The sequence below is a fragment of the Poecilia latipinna genome, unplaced genomic scaffold (genome assembly GCF_001443285.1).
Source record: "Poecilia latipinna isolate Pla-1442-1.1 unplaced genomic scaffold, P_latipinna-1.0 Scaffold1237, whole genome shotgun sequence".
Lineage (NCBI taxonomy): Eukaryota > Metazoa > Chordata > Actinopteri > Cyprinodontiformes > Poeciliidae > Poecilia > Poecilia latipinna.
Genome location: NW_015113853.1, coordinates 100,663 through 116,086, shown reverse-complemented (window position 1 = coordinate 116,086; position 15,424 = coordinate 100,663). Strand labels below are relative to the sequence as shown.

At 38.1% G+C, this 15,424-nt stretch overlaps 1 protein-coding gene across 1 annotated transcript in view; it reads right to left on the bottom strand.

Moving 5' to 3' along the window:
• Positions 1 to 15,424, bottom strand: part of LOC106960855 (inositol hexakisphosphate and diphosphoinositol-pentakisphosphate kinase 2-like) — a 68,936-nt gene that overhangs the window by 6,708 nt on the left and 46,804 nt on the right. Inside the window, exons 32-36 of the mRNA XM_015054208.1 lie at positions 15,057 to 15,125; positions 14,821 to 14,886; positions 1,592 to 1,729; positions 1,396 to 1,509; positions 10 to 530 (exon numbers count right to left, since the gene is read on the bottom strand). Of these exons, the coding sequence (XP_014909694.1) occupies positions 10 to 530; positions 1,396 to 1,509; positions 1,592 to 1,729; positions 14,821 to 14,886; positions 15,057 to 15,125 (908 nt within the window). The remainder of the gene's footprint in view (positions 1 to 9; positions 531 to 1,395; positions 1,510 to 1,591; positions 1,730 to 14,820; positions 14,887 to 15,056; positions 15,126 to 15,424) is intronic.

The following is a 15,424-nucleotide window of genomic DNA, read 5'->3' as shown; positions in this document are numbered from 1 at the left end:
GGGCTGCGTGGCGTCTTCGGGACTGTCCGTCCACAGCTCCACGGACTCCTGCGTGTCGAAGAACTCGTCGGGCCCCTCAGGGGACTGGGGCGTCTGCGAGCTGGACCCGGCCTCGCTGCTGCTCTCCCTCAGCTCCAGCAGCACTGGCAGCGACCCGGGCAGGCAGTAGCCCTCCATGCGGCCCAGACTCAGCTCCGTCAGCGCCACGCAGGCCGGCCTCTGCTCCGGGACTGGCTCCAGAGCGCCGCAGGACACCTCCTGTCTGTCTACCGCTGGTTCTGGGTCATTGGGCTGCTTGTCGGGCTGCTTGTCGGGTTCAGGTTCGGGTTCTTCTTCTGGGGAGTTGTTTGGAGTCAGCGGGACTTCGGCGGGCGGCGGCTGGGCGGAGGCGTTTTGGGAGGAATGGGTTTCCTCGCTGCTCTGCGGGGTGAGCAACACCTTGTCGCTGAAGCTGAACCGCGGCGAAGTGTCGGCCGTGGTGGGGGAGGACGGGCCGGCGCTGGAAACCGTGCTGGATGGACCGCTGCTGTCTGCGGGGACGGAAAACACAGAAAATCTGCTTAAAGGGGCGGCATCGTGTTCATCAGTCACAGTTTCCATTTTATAACATAATCAAGAAGCTATGATCAGATGGTAAAAAAAATGTTGAGACTGTCTCTTTAAGAAGCTCCTGCTGTTTCTGGTCATCACAACATGGCTCCTCTATTAAACCTTGAACAACGTTTTTACCAGAGAAGTAGCTCCTCAGCCAAATGCTGCTGGCTAGTCTGAAGGAGCTGAGTGGGGGAGGAGCTTTGTCCTCGAAGGCGGGGCTAGGCCCACCCAGGCGTTTTACACACTGAATGGTTGCCATGGAGATGAAAGGATTTCTCAAACATGCATGAAAGAATTAAAGCAACAATCCAAATCTGTTTCTGATGAGGAAATAACATTAAGACATGATGAAAAGATTTTAAAAAAAAAGTTAATTTTACATGATACCGCCCCTTTAAGCAATATTCAAACTAAAAGGTTTACTTCTCTCTTTGGAGTCACATTCACTCTGCGCTGCGTCAAACCAACCAAACCGTTTGGGGGCGTGGCCAGAAGCAGCTTACTAGGATTTAAAGTGACAGACGCCCTAAAACAGCTCAATATAGGCAGAACTGAGCAGACTAAAATCTCATCATCTAAGAATGATTACGTGAAAAAAATGTAATGAACATGTTTTGTATAACCTGTTCAATGAGGCACAGTAGGTCACCTTTAAGAGAAACTGTAATAACCTAAAACTGGTATCAGAAACTGGCCAAAACAGCCTGACTGGTGGAGACTGAAGAGATGGTTGTAAGATAATTTTATGTGATACATAATAAACATATTGAAAATGGTTCTGAAGGAGGGGTTGATACTCACACCATGGAGGTCTGTCGGTGCGAGATCTGAGCGAGATGGAGGTTGACAGGACCCTCTGAGGGATGTAAGCGTCCACCGACGGCTGATTGTGAGCGCCCAACATGGCCGACAGAGCTGTGGGGGAAACACAGAGAGCAAATTAAACTGAAGGAAGTTAATGCTACTACTTTTGAAAAGAACGGCGAGGTTTCCTGACCTCTGGAGGTTCTGGCGTGCGTATCCCCGGCGCTCTCGCAGACTCTGGTGAGGAACTCGTTGACCTGCCTGAGCGACAGCGAGTTGTGCAGCGTCTCCAGCGGGTAGATGGAGGGCACCATGGAGCAGCCTTCGAAGCCTGCGGCAGAGGAGACACATGGCACCCGCAGGCGCATCAGCTTAAACCCCGACACTGCAGGAAAATGGTGATGTCCATCACCAAAAGGCCCGGCAACTCCCACCCAAAACCCCCCGACACGGTGCTGCAGGAACCTGTCTACTGGTCTGCGATCTCCAGCCGTCCCGTTCTGTTTGGTTCCACACAGGCAAGTTGCAAAAAAACCATGCTGAATGCCCGGAAAACTGGGACGCAACTAACAGGTCTCCATATGTTTGCAAAAGCAAGCAGGTTCCTCTAAAGCCCCCCAACCAAAAACATAAAAATAAAAACATAAACATCCACCGTTTCTCTGAGTCCCTGTTCCTCTGACAACACGCTCCCCAAGCTGGTTAGTTCACAACCAGAGCCGTTCATCAAACCGCAGCCGGAACAACCTGAGATGACGGTGCTTTAACTAGGCCGGTGTTCGCCACAGAGACAGCAAACAAGCAGGAGTTGCATGCTGGTTAGGGTCAGGACAGAGGAGCCAAAGCGCCGAGCTGTAGGTCCGGTTCCTGTCTGAATCCGGACTGGGAACTTGCAGACTCGTGCGCCGTCATTCAGGCATGTTTACATCCGTAAAGCACAACCCGCTGCAGTATGACGCTACGCACTGTGTGCCAACATGCTCACAACAGACGATTTTTACACTCCACCTTTTCTTTATGTTGCACAAAATTCAACATTATGAGGAAAATAAACTCAATAAATAAAAGTTTGAGTGAAAAAGTACCAAAATGCTCAAAATAAAACTGAAATTAGCAACAAACACTCCAGATTTAGATCAATCTGAATCTGAAAGTTGATTGTTTTACTTCATCAGTCTGCTTTGATATAAAGACAGTTTCTGTTCATTTATTAAGCTTCTTTAGACCTGAATGTTGGTCATTTTGTTATGTTAGTTCCAATGTTAGATTGGTATTCCTGCTGTCTGCTATTCAGCTATCTTCTACTAAGGCGCTAATAGCTGAGATAATTTTTTGTTTTATGCTTTAGCTAAATTTGAAAACGTTTAGCGCACTTATCTTCCTGTACATAAATAAATTCTCAAGCGCTAATGTACTTGGATGTTTTGTAAACTTTCAGTGAAATAAGGTTTGACATTTGTGTTGAAGTTTTGATTACTGACCAAGTCAGATGTTTATATCCATGCTCTTATTTTGAAATGGGTGTATACTGTTTACACATTATTTTTGTTTCCTCTCTTCCCCAAATCACCTTTTAACTAAACTGATCAGAAAAAAATAACTACACAAGAATAAAAAAAAAACACAGACAATAGAGAACAAGATGTAAATATAAATATAGTTTATAAGGGAACTGAAGTAAACGCATTAACATTAGTTACTGCTAAATACAATATTGGTGTAATTTTGGCAATAGCTTCCAGTAAATACCATGTTGGTGTAGCTCTTTAGGCTTAGCATCCACTAGTATGTTGCTATAGTGCTTTAGCATTAGCTTAAGCTAAATACAATATAGTTATAGTGCTTTAAAGTTAGCTTCTGCTAAATACTGTGCTGGTATATCGCTTTAGCATTAGCTTTTGATAAACACTGTGTATGTATTGTGCTACAGCGTTGGTTTAAGTCAAATACAGAGTTGGTGTAGTGCTTTAGAGTTAGCAGAGGGAACATCTATGAAAAATGCTTTAGAGTTTAGCACAACTATCGTTTTAGTTAGCGGCGCTCATTACTGGTTTTGGGTAAAACAAGTAACTTCTGTGAAGGCAACACATCAACCAAAATCAACAATATTTGGAAGAAATTATATCAGAGAAAAGCCCAGCTGGCGAAATGTTGAGATGAAGAAACGGCTATTTGTGGGGATCATACCTTCCTACATGAGCATTAGGTCAGGAGGAATCTGGACTTATCCCGGAGTTTAGGAGGCTCCTTACAGATGTTCATAAAAGTATTCACTCCCCTTTGAAGTTTCTCACATTTTGCTACGTTGCAACAAGGAAACAAAAATAATGCATAATACTAATTAAGTGAATTAAAAAGAAAAAGGGGATCTTGTCCTAACCCTGCTCTAAACTTATTTTATTTTACAAAGTTTATTTTACTGCATCCCACAATGCAGCACATACCTGGCTACGGAAAGCCATTTGGCTCAAACCCACCATGGTGTAGCAAGCACACCATAAACGAAACCGCCAGAGTTTGTTTGGAACCATTTGGAGACGAATGTTTGGAGCCGCAGTCAACATAAACAAACCACAATAAGGAAGGAAAATAAACCACAGTGAACATCTCTGGATTCATATGGAGGCTCACAGGATTCTCTGGGTTTTATTTATGCGTATCAGAATAATGGGGGCTAAGTATAAATGCACATCAAACTTCTAAGGCTTTAATTTAGAAAGAAAATCCTCCACTTTCTATAAAATCCACCCAAGTGTCTGGCTGAAAGGTCACAAAATGTGAAAAAGAATCAAAGGGTGTGAATACTTTTGCTAGTTTCTGCATCTTGAACGATTCTTTGGTTCCAGTTACGCAGATTACCAAAATCTGTCTGGTGATTGAACAGAAATAAGTAAAAAAGTCCCAACAAAACCTTTAAAAACCTGAAAAGAATCAAGAAAATGTGGAGGAATAAATATTTTTCCGTTTTTAAAGACGGTTTTAGATGCAATTTGAGGAAAATTTGAAGATTCCAGTCAAACGGATAATATTTACGACACGGTTTGGTTGCACTACAAAACTAATCCGGTTAACATAATCCTTGTTAAATTACATTCTATAAATAAATCAAACTGAATTTAGCTGATTAAAATCTAAATAAATCATCAAAGAGACGGAAAGTACAAACATTTTATTTCTATTAAATAAGCTTGTTTGTGCTTTTTCTACTTTATTTAATGTTATACATTATTCATAATGGTCAGATTTAGATCAAAACTATAATTAATGATATTTAAGGAAATTCTAACCAACATATTTGCATATTTGGAATTTATATAACCTCACAAAATATAATCTAGTATAACAACTTAATATAACATAACTTAATATAATAAGTTAATAACATAAAAGTATCTTTTAAAATACAAAATAATTTTATATTATATACTATAATGCAATATATAACATAATTTAACACTGTATAATAATTTTATACAAATATCACAATTCAACCTAATATAACTGAACAATAATAATAATTTTATATAACAGTTTATATAATTTCACATAATACAATTTAACATTTTAATATGACATATTTTGATATAAATTAATGTAATAAAAGAAAATATAATATAAAATATGATCTAATATAACATTAATATCATAATTTAACATAATATACATGTATAGTCATGTTTGGGTCAAACCATTTATTATAATTAGCATAATTTTATAAAATATAATTTCATGTAACATAATTTAATAGTTTAATATCACATCATTTGGTATAATTTCAATATAATAAAATATAACTTTTAATATAAAATATATTTTTATAGTCAAGTTTGAGTGAAAATATTTAATCCTCAGATGGAAATTTCTGCATATTTGGTATTTATAGAAGATAAAATGGTTGTAAAGTTTCCTTATTTTGAGAAATAATTAATTTCAGCATTTTCAAGGCGATTATAGTAAAATCAGTAATTTGTGTGGTAAAATGGCGGCAGAGCTGAATTTGCTGAGACTTGCGGCTCAGGCCGCCGCAGCCGGCAGCAGAAACAGGCAGGCATGCAGAAACACCAGGAGGCGAAGCAACGGGGGTCAACCACAGAGCAAGCACAGTCCCAACGAAACCAGAGGTTAATCAGAGGCCGGGGGAGCAGGAGGAGGGCGGGGCCTGGGGCTGACCGTGGAGGCACTCTAGGGGGTCCTGGCCGGAGATGAGCCAGTTTCGGAAGAGGCGCAGGTGGTAGGAGCACTGGTGGAGGTGGTGGGCCAGAGCGTGGTCCAGAGAGAGCTGGCGGCGGCCCGAGCTGAGGTCGGTGGATAAAAACCTCAACAACTGGGCCACATGGTGTTCCTCCACGGGCTCTGAGGAAGAAGAGGGAGAGCGAGTGGACAGAGCAGTGGGGGGAACAGAGGATACACAAGGTTTGATGCTCAGGGGGGAGAGAAGGTCTGAGGTACGACAGATGAGACAGGAGGAAGGAGGCGTGTGCAAGGTTGGGCGAATTTATCCACGGGAAGCAGCCGTTTATCGTAAAAACTCCTTACCAAAAGGATTTTGACATTTGTATGATAAAACATTTTATTTCTGCTTTTTTCTTTCTGGAGAGCTTCAGTGAATACTCTCCATGTTTTTAGGGATGCACCGATCGCATGTACGTGCTGCTAAATGTGCTACTGGCGGCAAACAACTCACCGCTGAAGAAGAACCATTTATCCGCCGTCAGCGTCCATGGCTATGCTAACTAGCTTTAGCCTTCACAACAGGCTATGCTAGCTGCAGCGTAGCAGAGAGCAATGGGGCAAAGGATAGGGAGAATGAGCAGCGCCACAAATACTGTGATTGACAGCACTAAGACCCACCTCCTCGCTCTGATTGGTTGTTTTTGGTCCAGAATCGGTTGTAGTAGCTCAGATTGAAAACGGCAGCAGAGCTTGATGACCCGTCTCAAACTGTAACGTCACGACTTGGTGACGGATTCAATAAATATGTAAAATATTTTTCAGAAATGTTGCCTTTAGTTTTAAGACCGTTTTTGAGCAATTTGGAAAGTTCAAAATAAATATGTATGGAAACTAGACAGAATTAGAAGAAGAAGAAAAAAGGAAACAACTATTTCTTCTGGACAAAACTCAGAAAAACTGATAAGAAAAACGATCATGTTTACGTCGTGGATTTACTGATGTGCAGGTGGTTAATTTTTCAGAAAATGCACTTGTGTGTGTTTTTCTCCAACTTGTGAAATCAAATGATTTTAACACATTTTCTATTTAATGGTATTTAATCGTTTTTTAACCATTTTTAATTATCTTAAACAGTTTTTAACGGCATTTAGTCGAATTTCTGCTGGTAAAAAGTTTTTCAGAGCTGGTTGATGGAGCTGCAGCACTTGGTGATTGTGTCCCAATATTGAAAATAAAAAAAATCTAGATTGGGAATCATGACAATGTGCCTGATCCATGAGGGCAGATCTATGCAGTCTAATTCTGTGCTCTAAGAACGCCATTCTTTATTTTTATTTTACATTGGCTGTTCTACTCTTAATTTCACTGTAAAAAGTTGTTCTTACCCATTTGACCAACTTTGTAAAGCTGTTGGTGTGTTTAAAACTGTGCAGTTATCAAATAAATGTGTAATTCAGCACCATTTATGTCTGTGTTTAAAAACACATTTTAAACCAGTATTCACTTTTCACTTCCAAATCAGTATTGGCAGTGATCGGTGCATCCCTATTTTCAGTCCTTTGCCTTGCTTATATCTTTTATCCAGTTAAAGCCATTGGATTTTTTGGCAACTACTTGATCAATTTTTGGACTTTTATGTCCATTTAAATTGTTCCATCCAAATAAAAAGCCCAAATGTCTTTTGTGTGAACATGTCGGCCGTTGTCATTTGCTGTATGGACGGATGTCGGTTGGACAAGCGTTGCACATCGCCCAACCTTAGTGTGGTGCACCGTGTGTGTGAGGGATTTGCTCTCATTAACGGCAGCAACAGCCAACAATCAGAAGAAGCAGCAAATCATCCGGGAAGTGCCCAGCGTGTCAGTGAAGCTGAAGGCAAGGCACAGAAAACGACACGTTGCTCCTCTGCAGCCTCTGGACAGAACCGAGCGACCCGACGACGGACAACGAGAACCGCGAAGGAGCAAGAGACACAGCAGCAGCAGCAGCAGCAGCAGCAGCAGCAGCAGCAGCAGCAGCAGCTACGGGAACCAGTGAAGCCCAAACTTCCCCCAGGGTTGTTAAAACATCAACAGACTGCCTGACGCCACCCGGTAATGACACATGGCCCGTGGACGTGTTAATACCAGCACAAACCAGCAGCAGGACCGGTCAGGGCTGTACCTGTCCAACTGCACAAGTGGGACGCAGACGATGCGACGGTGGACGAGTCGTCTTGTGTCCCTGCGGTGAATGACACGTCAGTGACAACAGGACAATTTCAGGATTTATCAGCTGCACAGGCACTAAACAACTCACAAAACCACCAAAAAAAATTTTAATACAGCAATTACTCTGTCTAAAAACGAACAACAGCCCCAATCCGCCAAGCAGAACCAAGAAACTACCAAATGGAATATGAATAAGAGGACATAGTTGCACCTTTCTGCTCTGAAATCTGGATTTTCCCAAAGCAACAACACAGAGAAGCATGAGAAGAGCAAACGGGATGACCTTTAACCCTTCCCCTGTCTGAGGATTACAGATTCAGCCGGTCGGGGCAGAGAACAGAGGAGAAGGGTTAAATCCTGGCATGTTGCTATAAATCGTCATGGCGACTAGGCCTGTCACAATACATTCCACTGGGCGATAAATTGTCCCACAAGTTATTGGAATATCGTAGTTCTGAGACCATTTTCAAGTAATATAATGTTAATGGCATAATAAAAATGTAAGAACATATTCTTAAAGATCAATAAACATTAAATTCTAAAAAACATTTATCACTGAAACTGGAACACTCTTAAATGTCCAACATAAACAAAGACATCAAATTAAATGAACTATAATATCTCTGCATACAAAACTGTTCTTCAAAAAAGGTTCAGTTGAGACCAAAGCAGCAGACTGAAAACTTATCATCCAGTTTTTGACAGAAAGAGAAAACCGATAAATCATGCCAATGGAAATTATTGAGTTCATTTTAATTTATTATGCAAATTATTTATTGCGACAGGCCTAATGGAAACAAGTGTGTGTTCAATGTGATTACATGCAAACACACACACAGACACGCTGCTGAACAATGACTGATGAGGCGGTGGCAACAGGTGTATGCAGGATGTAAAACAGGGTTCCCACCTGAGGTTCATGATTAACAACTTTGATTTAAAATCATGGAAACTGTGAAGAAATTATTCAAATTTTAATTATTTTACGTATTTTTATAAGATTTTAGTAGGGGCTAAATTGGAGAGGATAGTCGTACTTAAAATTCTTAAAATGGCTTTTATTTCCATTCACACCAACATTAAAGTTACTGCATATTTTATTCTGTATCAAGATGCAATAAAAATGTTATGAAATGTGTTTTCAAACGATGGAAAGTGAAGAAAAAGTTACACTAAAGCTGTAAAAACAAAAAAGAAAAAAAAAGAATTTTCTTCAAATGCCAAAATTTACACTATAAAGTGACATAACAGCAATGCCTTGGCTTTCAGCCGGTCATAAGAGGAAAAAAATGGGTTAGTTTTTCAAAACGCTATTGCTATTCATTTAGTTATTTACATATTTAGTTGAAGAATTTGTTTAAATTAATATGAATTACAGCAACATCTAATTTTCCTTTGGGATCAATTGTGTATTTTTGAATTGAATAAATATCAAACTAAATATTTAATTAGCAAGCTAAATATTTGGCTTCAACCTAATATTTAGCTAATAATCCAAGTCACTTGCCAATAACCGAAAGTGGACTACCAAAATAAAACCGCCTTCTATGGTGGCAGGCAACTTCCACTTATTGGCAAGTGACTTTCAATGTCAACTAAATATTTAGATCTGAAGCTAAACATTTAGCTCTAAACTAAATATTTTTCTAACTAACTAAACATTTAGTTTGAAGCTAATATTTAGCTCAGAGCTAGATATTTAACTAATACACAAATTCACTTGCCATTAACCAGAAGTGGCAATCTAAATATTTAGATCAGAAGTTTTGAAGCAAAAATATTTAGCTTCAAACTACGTATTCAGTTTATACTAAATATTTAGTTTAAATATTAGCTCGAAGCTGTATATTTAGCTTCTATCTAATTTTTAGCTCTGAGTCAATATTAGCAAATCTTTGCCAAGTATACAAATCTATTAGCTAAGATTTCCATAAATATTAATTTATAAATACTTATGGAAATTAATATAAATATTAATTTAGCTATTCAACTGGAATAGTATATTTTCTTCACACTTTTCAGAGTTCGAGTTAAATTTTTAATAAACTAATGATAATGTTAACTAATTTTTAGCTGAGCAGCCTAATATATGCTATATTAAATGCCTTGACATGCATGCAACATCTAAGCTGCACAACTAGGGGGTGATGCTGTTGTAATAAACAACATAAAATTAAAAAAAAAGCATCCTGAGCATGGCTAAAGCAACGCTAGGCTAAAAATCTCCAAAAACAACACCGTGGTCACTGATCATCCTAACCTCGCACATGTTCGCCCATGAAATCGGCTCCACAGACAGTTTTCCTGTGTTTTCACATGGATGCACAACAAACTACTAGAGTTTGCAGTTAAAATTTTGCCTCAGTCAAAAAAGAACTTGAAAGGCATCTTCAAATAATGATTATTACTGAAGTCAAAAATCAACACTTTGGAAAGCAAAGCGGCAAAAGTAGCACAAAACTCTGTGTCTTGCAAAGCATGCGTGTTAGTTTTTCTAAATTAAATTGTGTTGATGTAACAATCTTCTGTGAAGTAGAGTTCTGTAATAACTATTAGTGTTTAGTTTGAAGTCAAAATGTGTTACATTTCAGGGGGATTAAATGTATTTCAGCACCTGTTCACAGCAAACATCACCTCCAGACTTTATAACACAAACAGCTTATTTCCATGATACAGAAAACCTAGTTCTGCTTAAACTCAAATACTGTCTCATTTCTACAAAACGACTTATTTTAATCAGTTCGTGCTCTGCTCCATTATTAGGAACCATGTCAGTGAAGTTAGGGGAAACTTGATAGTAAAAATAAATAAAAACAAACATAAAAATGAAAAACTTATCCAAATCTGCCACATTAACCAGCTGCGTGACATCATCTTCATTCTTAAAAAACATAACATACTCTATTATTTATATGCTTTAGTCCAACAAAATGGTAACACTTTATTTGAAGGGGTGTGCATAAGACTGACATGACACTGTCATAACCATGACCTGTCATGAACATGAACGAGTCTTTATGAATGTTTATGACTGATGTCATGAAGTGTCCTTCGGTAAATAATGACACTCTTGATGCAAAGTTGCTCTAAAAGTTGCATTGAAAGTCCATTAAAAATGCCAACGTTGCATTAAATTGTCATTATTTACAAAATCATGCAAAGTTGGCACTTTTAATGGACTTTTAATGCAATTTTTAAAGCAACTTTGCATTAAAAGTGTCATTATTTACCGAATGACACTTCATGACAACAGTCAGACATTCATAAGGACTCGTTCATGTTTATGACAGTGTTATGTCAGTCTTATGCACACCCCTTCAAATAAAGTGTTACCAAAAACACATTAAGAGGGCATTCACACCAGCCCTGTTCTCTTTAATCAAACTCTGGTTCGTTTGATTAGAACGTCCATTTCGTTTGAATGTGAACTCTAATCCGCCTATAAACCTCGGTCTGGGTTTGATTGAAGTGAACTCTGGTGCAAATGTGAACGGCAAGCGGACCGGAGACCGTTCCAAAAGTAGGAGGCAGACTACAGTGCAGGGCATTCTGGGTAAAGACAACCAAAACAAATACACTAAGCTACTGCTGGCAGGAGAAATGACTCGTGATATTAAGCCAAAGACAAAAGAAAAATCCTTCAACAGCTAAAATCTGACGCCACTCCATTTTGTTTACATTTCCTGAAGAAGGAAGTTGCGCTCAGTGTCTTCTTCAGAGGTTTTTGTGTTGTTTCCTTCAATGGTTCTTGATGCAGCGCCCCCAGAGGAGAGGAGGGGGACGAGTTGCTCAAGTAGTTTAGTTGGTTTGACTCAGAGCAGAGAGAAAAAGAACCACAGCAGCTGGAAATTTAATAAATGTTGCAACTCTGGTTCCCAATCAAACTGAGTTTATCCAGACTATCAGGTGTGAAAACACCTTAAATAATCCTGGTTCAAACCTCAGGAACCATGGGAAACCGTAAAAACAAACTAACAACAGCCAGGCGGGAAAAACGTTTCCAGTTACAGCAAGAATGAGCAACAGGAGGATTTCTGCATGGCTCTACAAAGACAGTTAGTAAAATGTTTCCAGTTATATTAAAATTGTTCTGTAACAACCTTTGGAAAATATGCTGACATTCCCAACATTTGTTCATAAGGCTTAAAATGAAGGATTAGTGGGAACCCTGGTAGACGGAGAATGTCAGTGTTAGAAAAATAAGAGTCCAAAGCGAATGAATTAAAGAAAAATTTGGTAGAAAATCAACAAAATAACGGAAACCTGAAAATGCTGGAGGGCCATGTGGAATAAAAAATAAAAAAATATCCAAAGTAGAAAAAAAACTAAAAGTTTGAAGGCATGCGAGACAAAGGGAGGTGCAGTGGAAAAATACTTGAAAGAAGCAGACGTACCATTAGTCGGATGCTTTGCAAACGACACAGAAAATCGTTTTACTGCCGGCATAGACAACAACTCTGAGGAAATAAAAAAAATAAAAAAATAAAAAATTCACTAGAGTCACCATGAACCAAAACAGCTCACATGTATCATGTTGTGTAATTCCCTGGGCTTCCCTAATGTGCTCGGGGAAAAATAAATGAACCTAAACAAATGAGCGGTTCGAGAATCAGAAGGATGTCCTGGTTTCAGGTAAAACATGCAAAATGTTTGAAGATGTTTTACTCATGGCTGTCAATGGAACATCTTCAGATGCGGAAGTGACATGAAACCATTAAAACTCAAAGAATAAACAACGGAAACATAAAGAAAATTCAAGCCTCTGCTTTCCTCAAACCAACACGACCCAAACGACGACACTCAGGTATTCTGAATAAGATGCTAAAGAAAAACATGCACTAACTCTTTAAAATGTGGAAGAACAGGCTGAATTAGTTTGATTCCTTTCATTCCTGAAAACGAGGTGCAACAAGATGGATGACAAAGACCAACGGTGAGACAATCAGGAGGATGGAGGCGAGTCGGCACAGTCCCACACTGACACCTACAGGACAACCGCAGCACTGCAGGCACTGCTCAGCAAATGGTTGGTTTTAATGGGAATTTATTTGGATCTTTATGTTTTCTCCTCTTTTTAAGCATGTCTGATAGATACATGCACAAATGGAGTCCAGATGTTTTCACAAATCTGTCTGCAAGTGGAGGAAGATGGTGGAAAGTGTTGGGCTGGGCAATATGTCAGATTTAAATCTAAAGATCCAGACTCCAAAGAGCCTGGAGAACATCTGATCAAGACCAAATTTAAAGGAATATAAGAAAGTAAAGCTGATCAGGATTAAAAATCACAACTGCTCAACAATAAGACAACTGACTGCTTTATTTTATATTCATCTTTCTTACTTTTCTTGTCAGACTAAAATGTTTCAGAGCATCATTTTAATATATCATGAGGACAGAAAAATGTAGTTTTCCATCATATAATCATATTTCCTATGAGCATTAGAGCCTTAGTAAGAAAAACATTGATGGAAATAAAGTTACATTGCAAGAAAAGTTATAATATTGTGAGAAAAAAGTCAGGAAAAATTAAGTTACCTTATTATCAGATTAAAGTTGTATGACGGTAAGTCGAAACAATACGAGAAAAAAAATTATATTAATTTAATAATAAGTCATACAACATAAAGTCATAATATTATAAGAATAAAGCAGAAATAATGTGAGAAAAAAAGCAATGACCCATAATTAAAGTCCCAATATTACGGAAAGTCGCATTATCATAAATCAGAATAATGCAGGAAAAAAATTCATAATAATACGAAATTGTTATCGAATAAAATAAGTCAAAATTATGAAAATAAAGTTTAATAAAACAACTGCGTGTGTGACGGACTATATAAACTTCTGTGTGGAAAACAACATTCCCAAGAAAACACAGATAATTATAAACCCTGGAGCTAAAGGAACTGCCAAATAAAATAGGAGTTACTGAGGATTACACAGAATCCTAATCTTAATCAAAGTTAAGATTAACAACAGCAAAGAGAAGAATCTAGAGAAGAAAGTGCAGAGGAACAACATCAGAGACGTTAGAGTCTGGGTAAAGTTCAAAACTGCAACAGAGCAAGAAACCGTTTCTCAGTTATAACTCACTGAACCATATTAAATAAACATTTAAAACCCAAAACAATCCAGAGAAATCAAGTACATTTTCTTTCTGCTAAATGAATGTAATAATTATTGATTAGTAAGTAAAGAACATTTTAAAAGTTGATGTTTCCTTACACATTTTGTAGCATTGTCGGTAAGTTTGCATAGAGAGACACAAAGGCATGAAAAAGTTTGGTTTAGTCGGATTTAACTTCAGACAGCAAGAAAAAAAGGTGTCTATTTATTGTGTTCATGAAAATATCTGGTTTCAACTGAAAATAATGTTTTCCAAATTTAGGGTTTTAATCAAACAGATTATTATAAACCTGCACAGCTGGAATAAGGACTTTATAGAGAAGTCCAGCACTTTCCAAGCCCTAAAAACACCTAATTGCATTTTCAAGGCTTTCAAGTAACTGTATGAACCCAAAGCTTCCAAATAACATTGTATCATTCATTTAAAAAATGATTTGCAGAGTATTACAAATACTTACTATAAGGGTGATGATAACATACAAGAACAACTTAATAGCAGTTGACAGTAATTAACTCCAGTTGGTAGGTCAAAATAAAAATAATCTACTACTTTTAAATGCATTTTAAGTTTTTTAAATGCATTTTAAGTTATGATAAAAGCCACAAAAACCCCAGGAAATATAAAATAACCAAGTAATTTTAGTGCATTTGCAATAAATCCTGAACCGGTTTGCCCACACTGCCACCTGGTGGCGAAGGATTCATGTAACTGCTTTGCAGAAGAATGATTTAATTTACCTGTTCTTACCCGTCTCTCACCTGTGGTTTATGTACAAACCATCTGGATTTTCTGCTGCCCTCCACGCTCCCAAATACTTCAGAAAACCTTCCAATATGGACACTTATTCTCCTGTAATGTCTACAATAACTCCAAACAGGCAGGAATGCCGTCACTGTTCTGTCTATTGCTCACCAGAATCTTCATCTTCTGGTGCACTCTCGTTCTTTCTGTTTCCATCTTCAGCATTTCCACCATCTTCTAATTATAAAAAATATGCTGTAAGTAATAACTGGATTTCATATAAAGCCTAAGGAAACAAGCTAATAAACAACCAATACATTTTAAATCTGGATTTCACAATAAAAACTGAAGTTAAAATAATGCAAACTCTCCTGACATGAAAATTATTAACCTGGCATCTTTCTCACCTGATTCCTCCGTTTTATCACCCTCACTTGTCTCTCTTTTCTCAGCCTCCTCTCTTTTACCAGGTTCTACTACTTACAAAACAAAAATATAAAATAAAGTGTAAATACATAAATAAATCCACATAATATCAACATATGGCCTTAATCTCATAAATATTTATATTATTCCATAAAACTGAGTTTAAATCAAGGTAAAAAAAATTGAGCTAAATGTGACAAGTTGAATTAAAGTTGATTTAAAATCACATTAAGTAAATCTGACATGAAAATCACTTTGTGGCTTCAACTGAAACCACCTGGCATCTTTCTCACCTGATTCCTCTGTTTTATCCTTTTCACTTTTCTCACTTTTCTTAGTCTCATCTTTT